Raw genomic sequence first — 23,793 nt, 5'->3', positions numbered from 1 at the left:
GCAATAAAAATTTTTAATGTTTAATTATTCTGCTCCTGCACATTTGATAATTTAAAATTAAGAATTATTGGAGTAGACTTAGAGGAAGCTGGAAAATTTAAACAGCAAACATTTGGCTCCATCAAAAAGGACTAAATATGTGAAATGCCAGCTGATTTCAGCAGTATTTTTACTTTTTGCTGCCTTTTGCAACCATAAAAAATTTTTTTAAGCTACAAAACTTAGGACAGAGCAGATTAACAAGAACATATCAAAGTTTGATGATATTCAGTGATTTCTCTGTTCAGTTTTGTAAATCAGAAAGAAAACCTGAAATTCTCTGCTCAGTGTCCTTGATTTCAGCATTTGGGACAAATCAGAGTCTGATTTTCCTTCCCTTGCAGGTGGAATTCCAAGGAATGGTGATGGAGGCAGGAAGGTGAATTTCTCATTTCACAACAGTTTCAGATTCATGTCAAGTCTCTGGAAATATTCAGGAAAAGGATTATATATATATATAACAGGATAAAAGGATAATATATATATAAAGGAAAGAATCCAGGAAAAGGAAGGGCTTGAATTGTACTGCTGGGAGGAGCAAATGGTTCCTTTTATTTCACCCAGAGAAAAACTTGGGATTTCTAGGATAGCTAAAAATACAAAGCAGAATCCAATGGTCAAGGCAGAGTGAGGAGAAATGAATTTGAACCTTTAAATCAGATTTACTGCCACAAATGTGCGCCAAGCACAGAGAGAGAAATTCAGTTTTATTGATGAAACCTTGGCTGTTGTTTCCTAGAGCTGTCCCAGGTCCTGGGGAGCTGCAGGTGAGTGATCCCAGCTCCTTTTCCTCCTTCACATCCTGCCCAAGAACTTTGTCCTGTCCCCCTCTGCTCCTCCTGTTCTCCAAGGAACCTTTGAGGATTCTTTGCTGGGAGAAGCCACTTGGAGATGAGCAGAATTTATTAAGGAAATATCAATTAAAGGATCATTAAAGGGCTGAGGTTGGAAGGGGAATTAATTCCTCTTATTTTAGCACTGCTCCTGCACTTTGGAGTCAGGAATGCCAAGCCCAGTCCCATCCCCAAGTGTTCCTTTGTCCACATCCCAAATTCCAGGCACCATTTGGAATTTCTTGTCCAGGAACCAGAACAGTTCCTTGTCCAGGAGCTGTTCCATGTACAGCTGCACTGGAACATGAGGCTGTGATCACCAAATATTGCATTTATTTGGCCTGGGGTTTGTTCAAACTGGAAGAAAAGGAATATTAACCCTTGAATGAGATTTCTCAGGTGTCCAGTTGTGGAGTTGGGAATGCTCAGGGTGGGTCAGGAGGGATGTGGTTGATCCTGCCCAGTTGGGAGGGTGAGGATTCACCAGCAGTGAATATTCCTCATTAATCTAATGGGGTCATGCCAGTGCAAGTTAATACATTGTCCCTTAATCTGGTTTATTAACCTCCCTGTGCAAAGCACTGCATCTGCAGAGCCTGAGCAAAATGCAGATTTTAACTTATTTAATTGCCACTTTGTTATCGCTTTCAAATAATTCCTGGCTTTCCAAGTGATAGTAGCATGTTATTTTTTTGCTCCATTCTTAAAACCCAATGTTTTCAGGGTAAGGAAATTACTGCATTCTCAGGCTAACTTTTAAATGGTTTGAAAATATTAGGCAGCATTTCTAGTGCCTTAAAATTGGGTGGGAGAACAAAATGAAGCCTTGAGACTAAAGTTTAAATACTCTGAGCAAGCTTTTTTCTAATTACTGTAGCTTAATACCAGAGGAGTAAAAAACTAAAATCAATATATTTTACTTAGATGAGTTCTCCTAGTGCCTGGTACCACTGTACTGACTGTAATGTAAGTTTGGTAAGAAATGACCAAAAATTAAACTGGTAATTTAAATTTCTCTGTATTTTCTCATGTTCTGTGTGCAATTGCCACAGCACCTTAGAATGCTGATCACTTGTAGTAATTGTCTTTGTAATTAGGCTGAAATATCCACTTTGCTGTTCTCTACATGAAAGCACTGAAATAACTGAGCAGATTTTAGCCAAATTAAGCTTTCCCTGAGTTTGTGATAATTTTCCATGTGCAGATAGATGGAAATGTAAGGATCTCGTTCCTGAATCAGTCAAGTTTTTATGGCAAACCCTGAAAACTGGGATTAATCCTGATGGATTAACCAATGAATATCCCTGCTGGCGCTTGCCAGTGGAGCTGTGGCTGTTTGCACAGGCACCACAATTCCTTTGGAATTCCACCAATTTGAAAATTACAGCCTTCAGAACATTATAGTTACAGTGCTGCTGTGGTTTCCTGCGGTGTTTTTGAACGTGAGCAGGGAATCAGCTGGAATTGTGACCTGCAAAGAGATAATCCAGGCTCAGACAGGCTGTCACTCCCCTTTCCTCTGCAACAAAGTGAGCAGGTAGCACTGAGACATCTCCTTAATGAAGTGCCTTGGGTGCCTTTTATCTGTGTGAAGGACAAAATTACCAGGATTCTTGCTTAATGATGGTGTCATTTTTTTTTATTTTTTTTCTCCAGTGTTTACAAAAAAAAAAAAAAAATTATCCAGCAACATGAAAGACTCCCAGCAAAATGGTCTGCATGGTTAAATGAGAAAACTCTGTAGGGCTGGAACATTCAGGTCTGTATTTAAATGACAGAAAAATGTGAGGTTACATCAGTAATAAAAGTAAATTCAGAGAAATGCTGCAATGAGTGCTGTGAGATTTTTGAAATAAGGGATTTTTTTCAGCTTTTTTTGATTTTTCCCCCCCCAAATGTGTCCCAGGGTTTTTCTGACTGCAGTTTGAGGGGGGCTTTCCTTGTTTTCCAGGGTATTCCCAGCACATCCGTGAGCACATCCCTGACCTTGCTGTGCAGCAGAACCTGCAGATGGGGAGGCTCTGTGACATCCTGGGTATGTGATAGCTCCTGCTCTCCGGTTATTCCCACAGCACTGAAAGAAAATGCACAAACACTTTTTAAAATTATTAATATTAATATTAAATATGGAGCACAGGCTCTGTGACATCCTGGCTATGTGATCAGCTCCTGCTCTCTGGTTATTCCCACAGCTGGCACTGAAAGGAAACAGCACAAACACTTTCAAAAATTATTATTATTAATATCAAATATAGAGCACAGGCTCTGACATCCTGGGTATGTGATAGCTCCTGTTCTCTGATTATTCCCCCAGCTGCCACTGAAAGAAAACAGCACAAGGACTTTTTTTTTTAATTATTAATATTAAATATAGAGCAGGGAGAAGCTGAGAAGGAATTGTGGCATTTCTGGCCATGTTATCCATAAAAAATATGGATGTTTTTGCCCCTCTGTGCTGAGGTGGAGCAGCTCCTCCTGCGAGCTGCTCAGCCCCACAGAGTGTTCAGGGCTCCCAAAATGAGGGAGACACAAAGATGTGCTGCAAAAGAGCAAGCCCTTATTTAAACCTTTTTTTTTTTTTTCCTTTTAAATCAGAAAATGAGACAAAAGGCATCTATTTAAAAGTTTGAGGTTTTTTTCCTGGCAGGCTTCTTTTAAGCAAAGCAGGGAAGGATATTAGTTAGCAGTGACCAACTGCATTGGCTCCCTGGAATGACATATTTTACATGATTCATGTATATTGCAGGATCATGATTATTTTATAAATGCCATTTAGTAAGTTTGGAACAAAAATATATTACATCCAGAAATTTACAGTTGCCTAAAATAATAATGTAATTGCCTTTATATATTATCTAGGCACTAATACTTGTTTTTTTTCCACTGCACTGGTTTTTTATTTATTTTTTTACTGTGGATTTTTTTGCTCTTAAATGATAGAAACTTAAAGGGACAAAGTCACACATTAAACATTTATTTCTGATTTCTGAACATGAAAATTGGTTCTGCTGTAAAATAGACTGCAAGGAAGATACAAACTAGTGAACTATTGACTAAATTATGGGCTGGGTCATGTGCTTCACCTGTGCCTGGCAGAGGAGCGCTGAGATTTTCCATTTTGGTTTGGTTTTTCTTTGGAAAAGCAGAGGATTTCCTTGCTGTTTGTGATCTTCTGTGAGTTAAGGTGTCCCTGGAGCCCCTGTGTCCTGAGGAGACTTTATCTCTCTCTGTAGGGCAGTGCCACAGCAGTAAAATGTGCTGCAGCTTTGTATTCCCCAAAATCACTCAAATTGTCAGTATTGACTGGTGAATGGTGCTGAACTCTTCCATTAGTTATTTTTAAAAGTGATCTGGTAAATAATTATACAAATGCTCTGCTTGTGGGCTCTGTGGCACTGCAGTGCCTCAGGTGAGTCCTGGCCTCACTTTTTAAATGTGCATTCTTTCCCTGCAGCTCTGGCAAAACAAAGCCAAGCTATGGGATCGCTCATTCACTGTCCAGCATTTGGCTCAGGGTTTCCTTGTCCAGGCCTTGCTGTGTGCAGCCCTTCCATGCAATAGCAGTTATCCCTGGCACAATGAAACAATGCAAGACTTCCCACTGATTTGGATCAAAATCTTGGAGTGCTCTTTGCCTATCGGTGCCTCAAGGCCCATTAATTCATTAGCTCATCTATTGCCATTAATATTGTAGCAGAGCAGAGTGGTTACAATTTTCCCAAGCTGCCTGTGGTACAGATTTCCCTTCAGTGTGGACACAGCCCTTCAGCCCAAGCTGTTTTCCACGAGGAAAAGCAGATTTCCCCACCGTGCTGCCCTGCACACTGCCCTGCCAGCAATGGTTATTAATGACACCCCACCCTGAGCTTTTGTGTGGGCAGCACAGGAGCAGGAACAGCCCATGGAAAATCCAGGCAGCGTAGAAAATTGCAATTTCCTCAGCTTTCTCAACTGAATGGCTCAGTTTTATAATTTACTGGCATTAATGGGATATATTTTCCAAGCAGTTCAATTCCCATTGATGTTAATGGGAGCGGGGCTCACAAATCCCCCTGCACCACTTCCCAAAGCCTGCCCCAATATGTTGTGCAGACTGAATCCCAGGAAGCAGCTCTTCCTCTGGGTCACTGCCCTGCCTGCAGAGACATGCTGGAGCACAGCAAACAGCCCTCAGGTTTGGGAGTGAAGCCCCATTTTTCTCCATTTGCAGTGCATTTGGGGGAGGGCTGTTGGTGAGCAGAGGGTGGGGGTGCTGGCACTGCTGTTGGGAGCGTGGCACCCTCGTCCCAGCAGTGAGCACTGTGCCCCTTTGTTTCAGATGCCAACGTGGACGTCATCTACATCTGCCCCCTTGCTCTGAGTGAGGAGTTACTGCAGTACTACAATAAACTCCTGGGTCTGCAGGCAGCTGTTAGATCTGGGAGCCCTGAGGACACGGCTGACCTGCAGGACAGGTTCACAATTCTCACCCCTGAAGCCATAAACAGCTTCCCTGTGAGTTTGTCTTCTAATTACTACAGCTTGAGGGATGCAGTAAAATTAAATTGGAAATTTTATAACTTGCAACGCTCTGGTACACATCAGTGAAATATTATTGCAAGTTTAAGGGCTTTACTGATTAGACTACTAGTTAGAGCATTGGAAATAAATATCCTGGTTTAGCTTTATAGACTTGCTTGAGATAGTCCTAGATTGGCTATTTGTAGGTTCTTGTCCCTTCTGACTCCGTGCTTGGGACTGGGAACTTGATAGATTTATATCTCTAAGCAAATCATAGCAATAAAACATTCTTATTGCTCAAATTTTATCTCTGGCTAGCCCAGCACTCAATCATTGCTGTGTTTGCAGTGGCTCTTGCAACTAAATCCAGTGCAGAGCTCCTTAAAGAACAAGGCTTAAACAAAGTTAGGTAATAATACAGAAATCTGAGTTTCAAACAGGTCAGAACAATACATAAATATGAGCTCCAATAATACAAAAGTGATAGTTCCAGAATAACAATTAATAATAGCGAAATATTAGTTCCAAACCTGTCAAGTCAGATTTAAATCCATGTGCTAAAATATGTTCTAATTAATGTACAGTGTGTCCAGTGTTTCTGAAAATGTTGCAGTGCAGTGGGCACTTCACAGTGAACAATAGTTTTATATTCTAAAATTTATATTCTAATTTAAATAGTATTTATATTCTAATTTAAATATGAAACGCACAGTGTCTTGGCTGGGATTAGGTTGTTATCAAACTTTGTGGCACATTTAGGGGCTTTACTTGAAGCCTTGCTGCTGGTTTTGCTATTTTTTCTTTTTAAGTTGCACTTTGACAGTCATTGCAGGGTTTTTCTCTGGATTATTTCTCCAATAATAACTTCCAATTATGATTTAATGCCAAGATCTGTCAGGAGAATGGGCAACACCAGATTTAGGTGAAGCAGGTTGAGGTAACCATGGCTCTTTGGTGCCATGCACCAGTTAATGTGCAAAACCCACCTTGTTTTCATTTAACATGTGTTCTTTACTATATAATAATTAATATTTTTAATGAATACATTCTCTGTGTGGAGAGGAACCTGCTCAGAACTGCTCCTGGTCATCCTTTGGCTTCAGTGCCAATTTGGGCTGTGTAAGGGTTTGAGCTTTATAAGTTATTATAAAGGATCTTTCTCCTGGGTTATTGAATAGAAAGCTTTTATTGCACCTAATGGATCAAAATTTATTCCCAATCAATGAAATTGTGGCTGGAAGGCCACTTCAGAGGGCTCCTTTTAGCAATTCCAGAGGCACAAATCAGCCCTGCTCTGGAAAATGTGTGGAAAAGGCAGAGCTGGGCCTGATCCTGCCCTTGAGGTGTGCCCAGCTGAAGGCAGCTTTGCTCTCCTGGTGATCCCGATGCCAAGGGCAGGTCTGGGATCTTGGGCAGCTGAAAACAAAACAAAAATCAACAGGTTTGAGAGCCAAGAACTTTGGTTAATCCCATATCCCCTGTTCCTGCTGGAATCCCTCAGTTCTGCTCTCCCTCCCACTTCCATATACACTGTCTGCTCTAGCACTCCCAAAAAGCAGGAATGAAGCAGCTTTTACAGCCTGACCTCCTTAATTAGCTGTAAAATCCATTATGGAGGGGCACAAAGCAGATCCTCCCCACAGCCCCAGGCTGGGAATGGATCCTGCTCCTGCAGGCCGAGCTCTGGGCTGGGCCAGGCCCTGCTGGCACCAGGGAATCCATCCATGGAGCAGGGCTTGGCTTTAAAACTGACCCAAGCAAAAGGGCTCCAGGTGATTTGTTTGCTGTTCTTTTCACCTGAAACTTCATCTGAAAATTCTCTTTTTCTGCTGGAGCTTTGGGGATTGTGCCATTGCTGCTGTCCTTGCAGGGTGCCCAACTCCTTCCCAGAGAGATCTGGGCACTTGTGGGGCTGGGTTTGGTGTGAGGAAGCACCAAGGAGATTCCTTGTGTTCCTTTCCAGCACCATCCTCCCTACCCAAGCAATGAAATCAGGATTTCTGCTTCAGTCCCTGGCAATGAACATCCAGGACTTGGGAGGAAAATACTCTGTGTCCTTCAGTGCTGGAAATCCCTGGCAAATCCAGGATTTACATTATCCTGAAAATTCATGAGGCCTAAATGAGATGAAATCTCAATAGGAAGATGATTTTCTCCTTGTTGGGATTATGATTTGTTAATGACAGTTTATTGCAGTGGATTTCTCTATCCCCATCTCATCGTCAGTAATTTTTTGGGAAAATAATTGGAATATATGCATGGGATATATGTTGTTTAAAACATTTCTGAGGTTTCACCTGCCATGACTGATATTCTTAATTAAATTCAGTTTGTAGGGTATGTCATGAGCTGCTTGTTCAGCAATAGATTTTTTTTTTTTGGGAAGAAATGAAAAATTCCTTCAAAAAACTTGGTACCTTTGTGTTTTAAGCAAAAAACAACCTACTGCAAAACTGCTCCCCTTTCCTTAAGTGCTCCTTTAGATCAGCAGTCAGAGCTCCTGTGAAATGGAAATGTGCATCCCCAGTAATTTAATGTAAGCACTGAAAGCTTTTGTAAATCAAAGTGTTTTATTCTCAGAGAATCACTTCAAATACCCTGAACTGTATGTGAAATACATTCCCTGCTATAGGGAGGGGGGAATCTTCATTTTTTTATTGATTTTGAGGAGCTCTGGAGTTAAACCATGCCAGGAGTGTTGCTGAGATGAATCACTATTATCCAAAGGCCAGCAGCCTCTGTGCCTGACAGAAGGATAATTCCACACGGATCAAATAAATACAGATGTGTAGTAATTAGTTCTATTCCCAACGAGGCCATTTCCAGCCCACTAAAGATGTGCACGATTATGGAGCCTCACCCCAACAGCTTTTATCAATTTAAACTGCTAAGCTACAGGATAGGTCATAACCCAGCCTGCTATTAATAATGTATTTATTGTGGGCAACATTAGGAATTAGGGGGAGGGGGAAAAAAAACCAACAAAAAAAACCCACTTTTCCTAAGAATAAACGAAGAATAAATGTTCTCTTTTTGCAGGAGCACCACATGTGCCTGGCCACGGTGCTCAAGTACAGCCCCAGGACACTGCAGAGGCTGCAGGGGCTGCTCCAGGGCAGGGATGCCTACATGGTAGGGGGAGTTCCCCACCTGGATGAGCTGGCTGTGGCTGACCAGCTGCAGGTGCCCCTGCTGGGCTCGGGGCCAGCGGTGGCTCAGCTCTGCAGCACCAAGTCTGGCACCAAGAGAATCTTTGCCAGTGCTGGAGTGCCAACCCCTCCTGGGGAGGGGGACATCCACAGCAGGGAGCAGGTGAGCAATTGGGGCATCCCACTGATGAAACCCTCATCAAGTTTTATATTGCAAATATTTAACTACAGTGCCTTGGATGGGGTTTGGTTTTTAGCAAACTTTGTGGCACATTTAGGGGCTTTGCTTGGAGCCAACCCAACCTCTTGGCTGGGATTTGATTTTTAGCAAATTTTGTGGCACATTTAGGGATTTTGCTGTTTATTTTTCTTTTCTAACTGAACTTTGACAGTCATAGCAGGTTTTTTTTCTGGATGCTGGGTTATTTTTTAATAGTAACTCCCAGCTATTTTCCCATTAGTAACTCCCAAACCCTCGTGGGTTTGATCGAGATATATATATATATAGATATAGATATAGATATATATATATATATATATCGATATATATATATATATCGAGATATATATATATATATCGAGTTATATATATATATATATATATCGAGTTATATATATATATATATATATATTTGATCGAGTCTTGGCTGAGGTTGGGTCCTTTCTTGGCTCAATTAAATGCAGTTTGTGCCCAAGGCAGGCAGGAACACAATTACTCTGGGGCTCTTCATGGGCTTGAGGATATGAAAGTGTTTGGTCCAATATTTGAGACAGTTTGTGCTGGTGAAGTCATGAAATGAATCCATTTGACCAGTGAATGAAGAGGCACATTTTCCAAAAATCCTTATTCTAAGGGGAAGAAATCTCCCTTCAATGAGCCTGTTCCCACTGAGCATCTCTGCAGTTTTACTTTGCAGCCTATCATTGCTAAATTCATCTCTCTTGTTGGCATGACCAGTAGGAAAATAACAAAACCCTATTGAACTGAAATTACGAGGCACAAGAGGCTTCTGTATTTCCATTTTACATGTTTATTTTGCAGCCAGTCCCTCAGTATTTTATTCTCTAAGCTGATTTTGCAATTTACAATGATATGTTTACATATTTATTTTTAAAAAAACTCAACATTTTTATGGTGGTGTTACTTCTCATCCAGGAAAATAATCATTGCTAAGGTTTTTTGTAGGTGCTCCTGCTTCTTCAAGAGGCTTTTCACATTGCTTTAGTTTTTATTAATCACCTTTAGCACTGAACAGTCTAAGCTACACAAATCCATTGCTACTTCTCCAGTGGATGAAATAAATATATGATCAATGACCTGCAAAACAGCTGTTTGATTTATTTGATTCACGTAAATTATTTAACAATACTTCTGGTTCATCCTACAGGGTTATGGAATTTCTCCTTCTGTTGTTTGCTTGTATGAAATATTGACATTTTAGGTTAAATAATCAAAGTGAGGTGACACCATGGTAAAGCACAATTCAATTTTCACTTAAAGATAGCACATAATTCTTTGTGATTGGTACAGTCCTTACAGGATTATTGATCCTTTTCATTACTGTAGGGGGAGCCCTCAAGAAAGACACATTTATGTGATTCTCAAAAGCCACAAATGGAACACATGTAATTGTATTTTAGGTCAATCTTTAAAAAAAAGAAAGAAACAAAAATCCCTCAAATTACTCTGTAAAACGTAGAAGACTCCAGCCAATGCAACAAGATCTGAGAATACTTTCAGCAGGTTCAAAGTCATTTGCAGTTTCTAAGAAGCTAATTGCATCCTGCACCAGCTGGGCAAAAGGCATTTGGAAGCCATTTAAATCTGTGTACATACACAAATAAATAATTAGCATTTTTATAAAGCCTGCCTGGTACCTCCTCTGTGCATTTCTAACCATGGGCTGCCCTCTCCACCAGCACCATTCCCAGCTGCTTGGGCTGGTGCTACCCTGGCTCATTTTTGCAAACAGCATCGTCCATCCCACCTTGTTCCCTGTCACAAATGGTTATGGAGCACTCCTGGTGATCCAGAACCTCAGACAAAACCAAAAAACAACACCTGGGAGCAAATTCCTCTGTGCAGAAAACAGGGATGTCCTAAAGGCAGCTTTCAATCCACACCCAAACAGCTGGGACAGCACAAGCACCTCTGAGAGAATGAACCCCTATTGTTGGATTATCCCTTTCCTGACCCAGAGATGGCAACTGAGAGGTGTTTTTAAACTTTTATTCCATTTTCAGACAATACAGATGTTATAATTGATGCCATTGCAATCAGAAGCCAACTATTTCCTAATTATATTTAAGTGTTTCTTGGTCTATCAGCCTTAGCCACACCATGCTATAAATGCCTTAAAGCTAATTATCTAAAATTACCCCTCATGGGTCCCAATGCATCTTTCATAGTTCTGTTTCTCTAAAATATCTAGTTTTATTTGTAAGGCCAACCTTTGAACCTTGTTTCTAGTTCCATTTCCCTCAGCAATGTTCCATGGCATTTCTAAATCAGCATTTCTTAGCTCAAGCTTTGCATGTGGATGCCCACCATGTGTCTTCTGTCAGGTTTTGAGAATTTCCTACAAATCCATTTCCCACATTTCCCCCTCTCTCTTGGACAGAAAAATCTTCTTTGATGGTTTTGTTCATTGATTGCTGTGCACAGTGAATACACAGGGCTTTATCACTGACGTTGTCACTAAAATAATCAATGTCTAGAAACTTATTTTAATAAATAATTATAATATATATAATATTATATAAGATATAAAAATACAGTGTATATATTATCTAATATAATATATAATATTTTATATAGAAATATATCATACTATATATCACACAGGGATTTATCACTGACATTGTCACTATAATAATCAATGTCTAGAAACTTATTTTAATAAAGAATTATAATATATATAATATTATATAAAATATAAAATACAGTGTATATATTATCTGATATATTATATAATATTTTTTATATAAAATATATCATACTATATATATATGTCACAGGGCTTTATCACTGACGTTGTCACTATAATAATCAATGTCTAGAAACTTATTTTAATAAATAATTATAATATATAATATTAAATAATATATAAAATACACTGTATATATTATCTGATATAATATATAATATTTTATATATAAAATATATCATACTATATATATCACACAGGGCTTTATCACTGACGTTGTCACTATAATAATCAATGTCTAGAAACTTATTTTAATAAATAATTATAATATATATAATATTATATAAGATATAAAATACAGTGTATATATTATCTAAAGTAATATATAATATTTTATATATAAATATATAATACTATATATATCACAGGGCTTTATCACTGACATTGTCACTATAATAATCAATGTATAGAAACTTATTTTAATAAATAATTATAATATTATAAAAGATATAAAATACAGTGTCTATATTATCTAATAGAGTATATAATATTTTATATACAAAATATATCATACTATGTATATGTCACAGGGCTTTATCACTGGCATTGTCACTATAATAATCAGTAGAATAAAATAGAAGTTTCAATAGAAACTTATTTTAAAAAATAATTATATATATAATATTATATAATATATAAAATACAGTGTATATAGTATCTGATATATAATATTTTATATATAAAATATATCATACTATATATATCACAGGGCTTTATCACTGACGTTGTCGCTATAATAATCAATGTATAGAAACTTATTTTAATAAATAATTACAATATAATATTAATAATATATGAAATATAGTGTCAATATAGTATAATATAATAAAGTATAATATAATATATTTATAAAATATATCATACTATATATATCACACAGGGCTTTATCCCTGGCATTGTCACTGTAATAATCAATAGAACAGAATAGAAGTTTCAATAGAAACTTATTTTAATAAATAATTATATATATAATATTATATAATATATAAAATACAGTGTATATAGTATCTGATATAATATATAATATTTTATATATAAAATATATCATGCTATATATATCACACAGGGCTTTATCACTGGCGTTGTCACTATAATAATTAATGTATGGAAACTTATTTTAATAAATAATTATAATATATATAATATTATATAAGATATAAAATATAGTGTCTATATTATCTAATAGAGTATATAATATTTTATATATAAAATATATCATACTATATATATCACAGGGCTTTATCACTGGCATTGTCACTATAATATTCAATAGAATAGAATAGAAGTTTCAATAGAAACTTATTTTAATAAATAATTATAATATATATAAAATTAAACAATATATAAAACACAGTGTATATAGTATCTGATATAATATATAATATTTTATATATAAAATATATCATGCTATATATATCACACAGGGCTTTATCACTGGCGTTGTCACTATAATAATCAATGTATAAAAACTTATTTTAATAAATAATTGCAATATAATATTAATAATATATGTAATATAGTGTCAATATAATATAATATAATATAATATAATATAATATAATATAATATAATATAATATAATATATAAAATATATCATACTATATATATCACACAGAGCTTTATCGCTGGCATTGTCACTATAATAATTAATGTATAGAAACTTATTTTAATAAATAATTACAATATAATAGTAATAATATATGAAACATAGTGTCAATATAATATAGTATAATATATTTATAAAATATACTATTTATATCACACAGGGCTTTATCACTGGCATTGTCACTATAATAATTAATGTATGGAAACTTATTTTAATAAATAGTTACACTATAAATAATATTATATAATGTCTAAAATATAGTATATATTATCTAATATATAATATTTTATATATAAAATATATAATATTGATAACATTGATACATAATATCAATGTATAGAAACTTATTTTAATAAATAATTACAATATAATATTAATAATATATGAAATATAGTGTCAATATAATATTATATAGTATAATATAATATATTTATAAAACATATCATACTATATATATCACACAGGGCTTTATCGCTGGCATTGTCACTATAATAATTAATGTATAGAAACTTATTTTAATAAATAATTACACTATAAATAATATTATATAATGTCTAAAATATAGGATATATTATCTATTATATAATATTTTATATATAAAATATATAATATTGATAACATTGATACATAATATCAATGTATAGAAACTTATTTTAATAAATAATTACAATATAATAGTAATAATACATGAAATATAGTGTCAATATAATATAATATAACATAATATAGTATAATACACAGGGCTTTATCGCTGGCATTGTCACTATAATAATTAATGTATAGAAACTTATTTTAATAAATAATTACAATATAATAGTAATAATATATGAAATATAGTGTCAATATAATATAATATAGTATAATATAATATATTTATAAAACATATCATACTATATATATCACACAGGGATTTATCACTGGCATTGTCACTATAATAATTAATGTATATAAACTTATTTTAATAAATAATTACAATATAATATTAATATATGAAATATAGTGTCAATATAATATAGTATAATATATTTATAAAATATACTATATATGTCACACAGGGCTTTATCACTGGCATTGTCACTATCATAATTAATGTATGGAAACTTATTTTAATAAATAATTACACTATAAATAATATTATATAATGTCTAAAATATAGTATATATTATCTAATATATATTTTATATATAAAATATATAATATTGATAACATTGATACATAATATCAATGTATAGAAACTTATTTTAATAAATAATTACAATATAATAGTAATAATATATGAAATATAGTGTCAATATAATATAATATAACATAATATAGTATAATATACAGGGCTTTATTGCTGGCATTATCACTATAATAATTAATGTATAGAAACTTATTTTAATAAATAGTTACACTATCAATAATATTATATAATGTCTAAAATATAGTATATATTATCTAATATATATTTTATATATAAAATATATAATATTGATAACATTGATGCATAATATCAATTTATAGAAACTTATTTTAATAAATAATTACAATATAGTAGTAATAATATATGAAATATAGTGTCAATATAATATTATATAGTATAATATATTTATAAAATATACTATATATATCACACAGGGCTTTATCACTGGCATTGTCACTATAATAATTATTGTATAGAAACTTATTTTAATAAATAATTACAATATAATAGTAATAATATATGAAATATAGTGTTAATATAATATAATATAATATAATATAATATAATATAATATAATATAATATAGTGTTAATATAATATAATATAATATAATATAATATAATATAATATAATATAATATAATATAATATAATATAATATAATATAATATAATATAATATAATATAATATAATATAATATAGTGTTAATATAATATAATATAATATAATATAACATAATATAATATAACATAATATAATATACAGGGCTTTATCGCTGGCATTGTCACTATAATAATTAACGTATAGAAACTTATTTTAATAAATAATTAACTATAAATAATATTATATAACGTCTAAAATATAGTATATATTATCTAATATATTTTTTATATATATATTAAAATATATATAAAATATATATTAGATATATATATTCTAATATAATATATATATTAGGTTATATTATATTATCTATATATATTCTAATAATATAATCAATGTATATAATCTTAATAATCAATATATAGAAACTTAAAGCTCCTTTGGCCAAGGTGCAAACTCCATCTATCAAATCCCACTATGTGAGCCTTCTGTCAGGCTTTGAGGGTTGCCTAGAAATCCATTTCCCGCCCGTATTTAGGAGCATAACCGTTAATAACCGTTAATAACCGTTAATAACCGTTAATAACCATTACTAAATGTCCCAGAGCAATACTGGGAGTGTGAAGGGCTGTGTGTCCCTGCCCTGCAGCTGCTCCGCGCCCTCGGCCGCCTGCTCCTGGACCACCCCGAGGTGCAGCGCTGGCTCTTCAAGGTGGACGATGAGCGTGCGGGGGATGGCACCGCCTTCTGCGACATCAGTGCCCACCTGCAGTGCCACCCCTGGATCCAGAGGGAGCAGCAGCAGCGCGGGCGGCAGGTGTGGAGCGAGAGCCGGGCTCGTGTGAGTAACAAACGGCATCTGCTTGGTTCTGCCTTGGCTTGGCTCTTTGTGTCCCCTGAGGTCCCTGCTCGCTGCCAATCCCACCCTGAGCCTCCATTGGAAGGTAAATGTTGGCATCACAGCCCAGCCTGGCCTCACAAAGCAGCAGTAATTCAAATAAAACAGGGAAATAATCCAAAATATTCCAAAATATGAAGGAATGCCTGGCAGCCAACTGTGGAAGGACTTGTAGCGCTTCCTATGCAATAAAAGGCAGGGTTTATACATTTTTTATACATAAAAAATTTTATATATTTTTATTTATATATATAAATAAAATTTATAAATAAAATACATAAATAAAATACATAAATAAAAATATATAAATATTATTTATAATAATATATTTAAATATATTAAATATATTTAAATATATTTTAAATAGTATATTTATGTATATAAATAAATTTGATATATTTTTATTTATATATATTTGTGTCCCCTGAGGTCCCTGCTCGCTGCCAATCCCACCCTGAGCCTCCATTGGAAGGTAAATGTTGGCATCACAGCCCAGCCTGGCTTCACAAAGCAGCAGTAATTCAAATAAAACAGGGAAATAATCCCAAATATTCCAAAATATGAAGTAATGCCTGGCAGCCAACTGTGGAAGGACTTGTAGCGCTTCCTATGCAATAAAAGGCAGGGTTTATACATTTTTTATACATAAAAAATTTTATATATTTTTATTTATATATATAAATAAATTGTATAAATAAAATATATAAATAAAATATATAAATAAAATATATAAATAAAATATATAAATACTATTTATAATAATAAATTTAAATATATTAAATATATTTAAATATATTTTAAATAGTATATTTTAAATAGTATATTTATGTATATTTATACATATAAAATTTTATATATTTTTATTTATATATATAAATAAAATTTATTAATAAAATTTATAAATAAAATATATAAATAAAATACATAAATAAATACATAAATAAAATATATAAATATTATTTATAATATATTTAAATATATTAAATATATTTAAATATATTTTAAATAATATATTTATGTATATAAATAAATTTGATATATTTTTATTTATATATATATTTATTTTATGAAGACATATAAAGGAAGGTTTATAGGCAGCACAGCCTAATCTCCATTGGAATTCTTTCCATAGAAATTTGGAATTATTGAAACAAAGATTAATTGGGATTGGGATTAAAATAGCTGAACGCCACTAATTTGAAATCGTACAAACTGATTGGTTTTCCAGCTGGTTTTCTATGGATTATTTTTTCTGGATGTTTTGCCTCATTAATAGCTTTTAAACCTGTATGAGACAATACTTGTAGGTTTTGGTGATCATTAAGCTGCTGTAAGTTTTATTTCCAGGGGGGTTCAGGTAAGGAGAGCCATCTGTAAAAATCTAAGGGAAACATCAGAGCATGAACTCAGGCACTCCTGGATTCCTGAGAATCCCCAGGATTGAGAGGCTGGAAGATGATACATTTTAACTGCAGAAAAATCCATATGAAACCACACTTCATTATTCTGGCATTCCAAGAACCATTTGTAGTTTAAATATTCATTGGTATTTAAATGTCTTAATTTCAATAAGCATTTGATATTTCTGTATATCTTGCCAAATTCATTCCTAATGTAATGGTTTTAAAGCCAGAAGGAATGTATCCAGAAAAATTGTTTAATTTACATAAACTACTCGTTATAGCTCCTCTGATTTTTTTTTAAATTCAATCAAAACGGGTTTGAAATTTGGGGTTGATTGAATTATATTGTATATTAAAGTTTCAAATTGGGCTGATGACGGTTCTGCTGCGTTTGACAGATACAGAATAATTCCATGTTATAGAACAGTTCCTGATGGAAAGCTGGAGGGATAATTGCTCTGACCTGCAGGTCAGGCAGGACGGAGCAGAGCCTGGAACTGCAGCCAGTGGGACACAAAGCTCAGGATGTGCAAATTCTAGACTAGTCTGCAAACATGGAAGAGGAAACCTCATTCTCTTTGTGGATCAGTTCTCCGGGATGGATGTATGGATTTTAAATGGTCCTGCAGATAAATACAGTGAGGGGAATGAGTGGGTGGTGGAGTTGAAAGGAAGAAAAAGGCTAAGAAGAGTAATTTAGGGAAACTTAGGGCTTTTAATTAAGAGTGAAGTAATAGAGATTGCAATGGGATGAAATGGAGAGAGAAGGAATCAACAGCAGCAGTGACAGGACAAGGGGAAATGGCTGCCCCAGACCTGAGCCAGCGCTGCAGCTCTGCCCTGAGAGCAGTGACAGTCCCTGCTTCTGTGCCTTGCTCATTCCTTCCCTAAGTGCTTCTGCATAAAGGCCACAGTGAGCCCAGACTTCCTTTTTGCTGCCCCGAGCTTGGGTACAGCCAGTGAGAAACCCCTAAATGCAGACACACGTTGGAAGTTGGGAAATAAACGTGGGATTGTGAATTTGATGTTATTTCCCAAAGTCAGCAGACAATTCCAGGTCAGTGTGACGTGGGGTTTGCCAAAGTTGTCTATTGAAGATGGAGGGAGAGACCCATCTTTCTTGATCAGCATCTGACTCCACTTTATTCATCAATCAGGCACCTTTTATAACAGTGTTAATTCACTTCATGCATGTTGCCAAATCTGAGCTCACAATAGGTCAGAGATAACATACCAACTCCTCCTTATGTTTCCAATACCAAGATTTGGGTTCTCAAAATTATTTTTGCTTTCCCAAAACAGTCAAAGATAGAACATCCACTTGTTATGAGAAAGCTGCCTGAGAACTCTGGTATGCAAGGTTCTCAAGGCCTTCATGTTTGTCACTTTTACTTGTAATTAAAAATAACCTGAGAACCTCTGCTGTTTACAGAAACAGGCTGTGAGAACCTGCTCCTCACAGCTGCCTTCTAAGCCATTTCTGAAAAAATCTCCAACAGTTGTCCAGGGGAGTTCTGGGTTCCTGATCCCTGCAAATGTCCCAGGCTGGGCTGGACAGGGCTTGGAGCAGCCTGGGATGGTGGGAGGTGATGGGATGGAATTGGTGCCTTGGGCTGAGCTGGGCAGAGCTCCAGAACAAAGCAGGGATTCATTCCCAGCATCTCCTCCATGGCTGCACCTTGGGCAGCACCAGAGCCCAGCCAGGGCTGCACCCAAGATGAACCAAAATGGCCCCAAAATGCACGAGGGGCACGGGCTCTGTCCCTGGGATCAGCTCTGCTCCATTTGCACCTTGCAGTTCATTGTCCCATCCCAGCTTAGCCCAGGCAGTCCCACCCTGCTTGTTTTTCTCTCTGCAGCCCACGGGGTTTGTGCTCTGGGCTGAGATTTGGGGCATTTGTGCTTGGTGCCAGCTGGGGCAGGGATTGTTTTGTGTCCCTGCTCCCTGCACAGAGCTCACCATCCCTCATGTGAACCCAGACCCACCCACTAAAGCAGCACAGAATGTGAAAAATAGAAAAGCTGAAAGCTGAGGCATCAGGATGATCCTGAAAATCCCTCCCAATCCAACCTCTCTGTGGTTCCAAAGTGTGGAACTTGCTGCTGCTCTGAGCACCTTGAACGTTTCTCCAATTTCCCTGCCTTCCACGTTTACCCTCTTTTGAAACAAGGACTCCCAGCCTCCCCAGCCTCAGCGCAGGAGAGCAGGGGATTAAAACACTCCTTTGTCAGGGAACACCATTGTAATGATCCACATTTAAACATCAAAGCAGGAGTTTGTGCTTTCATGTCCTGGTGCAGTGTGGGGACCTGGTTCCTTTGATAATGAAGACGTCGTGTCACTGCCACACACAAACGGATGCTGGCAGGTTATTAAAAAATTCAGCTTCTTGATGAAAGACTATCCTGCAGGCTAGCAGCACAGTGAAAAGCCTCTCCATTCTGGTGGAATTATTAGAAATGAGAACATGACTGTAAGCACTAAATTATGGTAATACTTACAAATAGCATCATTTGCATAGCAGTTTAAGACACGCCACCCAGATTTTCCTCAGTGGCGTGGAGTAGGCAACAGATTAAAAATAATGGACTTGGTGAGTTTGAACTGTGTAAAAATCTATTCCAGCTAAAAATGAGCCTGGTTTTAGATTCCTCAATGCAAATACAGCATTGGGGCAGCCCCAAATGCACGACAGGATTATGGATGGGTTTCACCTTGTTAACTTAATGCAGCCTCTGAGTTATCTGAACAATTAATCTGCAACTGCAGGAAGGGTTGAATTCATAAACTGCAAAATGTCTCTGAGTCCATCAGCCCCCTGTGCACTGCTCAAGTCCGTCAGCAGAGGAATTTCATCCCCAGGCCCAGGCTCCAGTGGCTCAATATCCAGAGAACTGCTGAACTTTGGCACTTGTGGGCTTGGTTCTGGAGACATCTTCCAGTGTGGAAAAGAACATCAGGGTCTGGCCCTTGTTGTGTACAAAAAAACCCCAAAAACCAGTTAATCTGATAAGGAGACTCAGTATCTTGCAGGGTGAATGATGATTGTAGGGAACAAATAAATTAATTTTTAACATCTGCAGGTTTTCTGTACTAGTTCAAGCTGCAGTCACTCCATGCATAGCACAAAAAGCGGTTTTGCTGCTGTAAGAATAAGTGAATTTTTTTGGAATATCTAGCTAAAGATATCCATAATCCTTATTAATAGATGGTATAGCTGGGCATCTCATTCCTGCTCCAAGTCAGCAGCACAGATTCTGGAAAATCTCACCCAAACTTTTATGGACCCTTGCTGGGAGACTCTAAATTCATGGAAAATTCTCATTATTGCTGACACAATCTCTGGCTTAGAGAGATTCTGACTTCTTGGAGGCTGGGAGAGTATCCAGCAATGGATAAACTCACTCTGTCTTCATATTTTCCTTTTTCTTAGGACTCAAACTCCCAAAACTCTTCCTTTTAGGGCAAAGAGAACATCACCTTCCTGTTGGCATTGCCTTTTTTCTTCTTTTAACAACTCCCTTTATATAAATAACTCAGGACTGCAGGATCCCTTCCTCTTGTATAACTGTGGAATTGCAGTAAATCACTAGATTAAATTACTACTGAAATTAATTTTAGAATTATCTTTTATTACCCTGTGACTTAATTAACCACCAGGACCAGCAACATGATGTGAGTTTATCTAGCAGCAAGTCTGAAAAGAACAAAGATCAGGCTGGAGACAAAGGGATAAAGAAGAGCTGAGAATCCAGGGATAGAACAAGACACAGAAAAACAAGCAACAAATACTCTCTGAACAAGCCCTTAAAACTGGTGATAGCTACACAGCCATTTCCAAACTCCATCAAATATCTGTCAAATATCATCAAATAGGGGGAAAGAAAAGGATTTAATGCACTTGGGCAGCCCCTGCTAGAAAAATGTTTGAGTTTTACTCCTCCAGTTGAGTCAGAGGATTTTGTCTCTGTTTCTTTTCCTTACAGGCAGTTAATTAATTAATGCAGTTTATTTATTACAATGAGGAAATCAGAACCTTTTCAAAAGGGACAATTCTGGACAATTTTTGGTCTGAATCACCTAAATCTAAACCAAGATTTGGATGCTGCTTGCAGGATTTTGCAATGATTGCTGTTGGGAAATAGGAATGCAAAATGCAAGATGCTGCTTTAAATGAATCTTTTTTTGGTCAGCTTTTCAAAGTCCTGCAGGAAGTAATGGATGAATTTTGGGATTAGCTGGCAGTCAGGAAAGGTGGGGAGCAGATTGTGTCCTGCTTGGATGAATTCCATGTACTGAGATTTCCACATCTTATTTCTTTGCTGAGTTCAGGAACTCAGAGGAGGATGTGTGTGCAAACAAATCAGGATAAAACCAATCCATCAAAAAGGTAATTTCAGAAACCTGCCAGTGCCAGCACACTCCTTCCTGACCCCCTTTGAACACAGCAGAGCTTCCTAACACTGCTTTTTTCCCGAGTTTTTGTTGATTGATCTGAGTGTAACACCTAGAGCCCACGGAGGGGGTTCTCGAGGAAGGAGCCAGCTGTGCACGTGCAATTGCAGGTGTGGAATTCTTCCAGCCTCAAGAGGGCCAGAAACCCTGAGAGATCCCCAGAAAATGCATTTCCAGCACTTTAGCATTTCTTCTGACTGATACCATGTTTAACAGGGAAAGAAAAGGAGCCCAAAGACTTCAGGAAGAGCTCAGTGATGGAAAGGAGCAGTGCTGGAGCTTTCTTAGTGAGAGCAGAGCAATTATTCCAAATAATTGAAATATTCATGGCACTTGCAGGCAACCCTCAGTTTGTTGAGATTTTCTGTACGTGATGAGCAAATCTGAGGTGAAATAAAGCAGATTTGTGTCCCTGGGCTTGGTGAAACCCAGAATATCATCCCTGAACCACAAGCAGGGGCTCTGCAAGCTGTTGGGCTGTGTGTCCTATTGATTTAATATGCTCCTAATCAGTACATAAAGCTATAGGCCTGCAGTGTTAATTTTTCATATGCTTACAAAGTACCCTTTGATTTTCTGTCACGCGTTAATTACAGCGTTTTGCCATTAAATAGGAAGCTTTGTGTAAACTAATTACTAGGTAATCATTGTCTACCGCCAGCGTGCTGTTCCTACCTTTTATTTTATTCGAGAAATGCACAGATCTCAGTCTGGAACCACTATACCTTCCAGCCATTAGCTCTCACTAATTCATAGCATTATTGTGCTAAGATTGTAGGAGTTGTAATTGTTGTGGTATCAGTGCTGTTAATTACCGGAGTAAATAGTTGAAATGGTGCCAAGGTCTATTGTACAAGGCAGAGGAAAAGGAGGTTTAAATGTTACTTCCACCATCTGGGGACTGGAGGAGAGGCAAATGCTAGAAAACAGCAGTGAGGCAATATCAGAACTTCAGCTCCAGGGTTTGAGGCCATATGGATCCAGAATATTTTGAATCAATTGAATTTAAGTGCCAGTTTGTAGCAATAACAGTGGGGAAGGAGAGGATAAAGCAGGAGCACTAAAGAAATCTGAAATGCCTTAATGTTGGTGCAGCCAATAAAATGCCTGCTTGGATTATTTTAAAAATGTTTGTTTTGCTAAAATCCAAAAAGTAACGCATAGGCAACTCTGGGAATAAAGGGAGTTTAAGTGTGTGCTGTTTGTGAAAAACAATGCAGGTTTTGTCTGACAATTCCTGTAGCATTACAGCAATTTCCATAAAATTCCTGGGAAGTGACTGTGGATTTTCCATATAAGGTTTTTTTTCTTCCTGAAACCACATTTTTGGAATTCATTAGAATATTTTGTTTAGAGGTACAAACCAGAAAGGAGAGCAAGGCACAGAAGCGTGGCAAATTTATAGAGATGGGAAAAAAGGAAAGTCAATTAATTGGGAAAATAATTTTCTTCTGAGGGCATCAGAATTGTTTGTGCACTTGCAGAAATCTCACTAAAATACAGAAAATGCACTTGCAGAAATCTCTCTAAAATACAGGAAAATGCCTTCAAACACTCCTGATCTCATTTTGTATGAGAATTAACCTCCCAATGTCCTGAACTTACAAACGCTGCCTTTAAAATAAATACAGGATTATTGTTTTGAAGAGAGATTTTTGAAGATCGTGACAATTTTGTTTTCTTTGCTCTGAAGGAAGGTGTGGGGAACCTTGAACATGCAGGATGAACCTTGCAAAAGGCACAATTTGGAATATTTATTTGGATTAGAAAGCAAACTAATAAAATTCACATTCAGTGGATAAACAAGCAGAATTATTTGAGGAGGTCACAGCACTTTGAAGATCCTTTTCCAGGCTGATTTTTGCAGCACAGATTTGATCTTTGATTTCCCTGCATAGATTGTTTTCCGAGCAGGGATCTGGCAGCAAATTGCTGCTGCCACTTTCGGAGTGTTTGCAGGAAATAGGAAGGATCTCTCTTCCTAAACAATCCTGGTTTATTTATTTTTTATTGGTCTGTTAGCAGATGTTGAAGTAGTTCAGGGCACAATGTAAACATGTGCTTTTCAATGGCTGCTAAATAGGAAAGTGCACAATGAAAGGAGCGCTTGGGAGGGGGCTTGGAGCAGGGCA

At 36.1% G+C, this 23,793-nt stretch overlaps 1 protein-coding gene across 29 annotated transcripts in view; it reads left to right on the top strand.

Annotated features, from left to right (window-relative positions):
- IQCH (IQ motif containing H) overlaps positions 1–23,793 on the top strand; it is a 74,688-nt gene that overhangs the window by 16,925 nt on the left and 33,970 nt on the right. For 24 of the 29 annotated variants that reach the window (XM_074549113.1, XM_074549126.1, XM_074549127.1 and 21 more), the window contains 4 exons: positions 2,824–2,907; positions 5,191–5,366; positions 8,412–8,684; positions 15,554–15,745. In XM_074549113.1, coding sequence (XP_074405214.1) covers positions 2,824–2,907; positions 5,191–5,366; positions 8,412–8,684; positions 15,554–15,745 — 725 coding nt within the window. Of the gene's footprint in view, positions 1–2,823; positions 2,908–5,190; positions 5,367–8,411; positions 8,685–15,509; positions 15,746–23,793 lie in introns of all 29 variants that reach the window. The other 5 variants (XR_012582068.1, XR_012582070.1, XR_012582069.1 and 2 more) reach the window with 3 other exon arrangements.

Source organism: Zonotrichia albicollis, chromosome 11, assembly GCF_047830755.1.
Source record: "Zonotrichia albicollis isolate bZonAlb1 chromosome 11, bZonAlb1.hap1, whole genome shotgun sequence".
NCBI lineage: Eukaryota > Metazoa > Chordata > Aves > Passeriformes > Passerellidae > Zonotrichia > Zonotrichia albicollis.
Note: the sequence above shows the minus strand (reverse complement) of the source record. Positions and strands in the feature narration are given on the sequence as shown.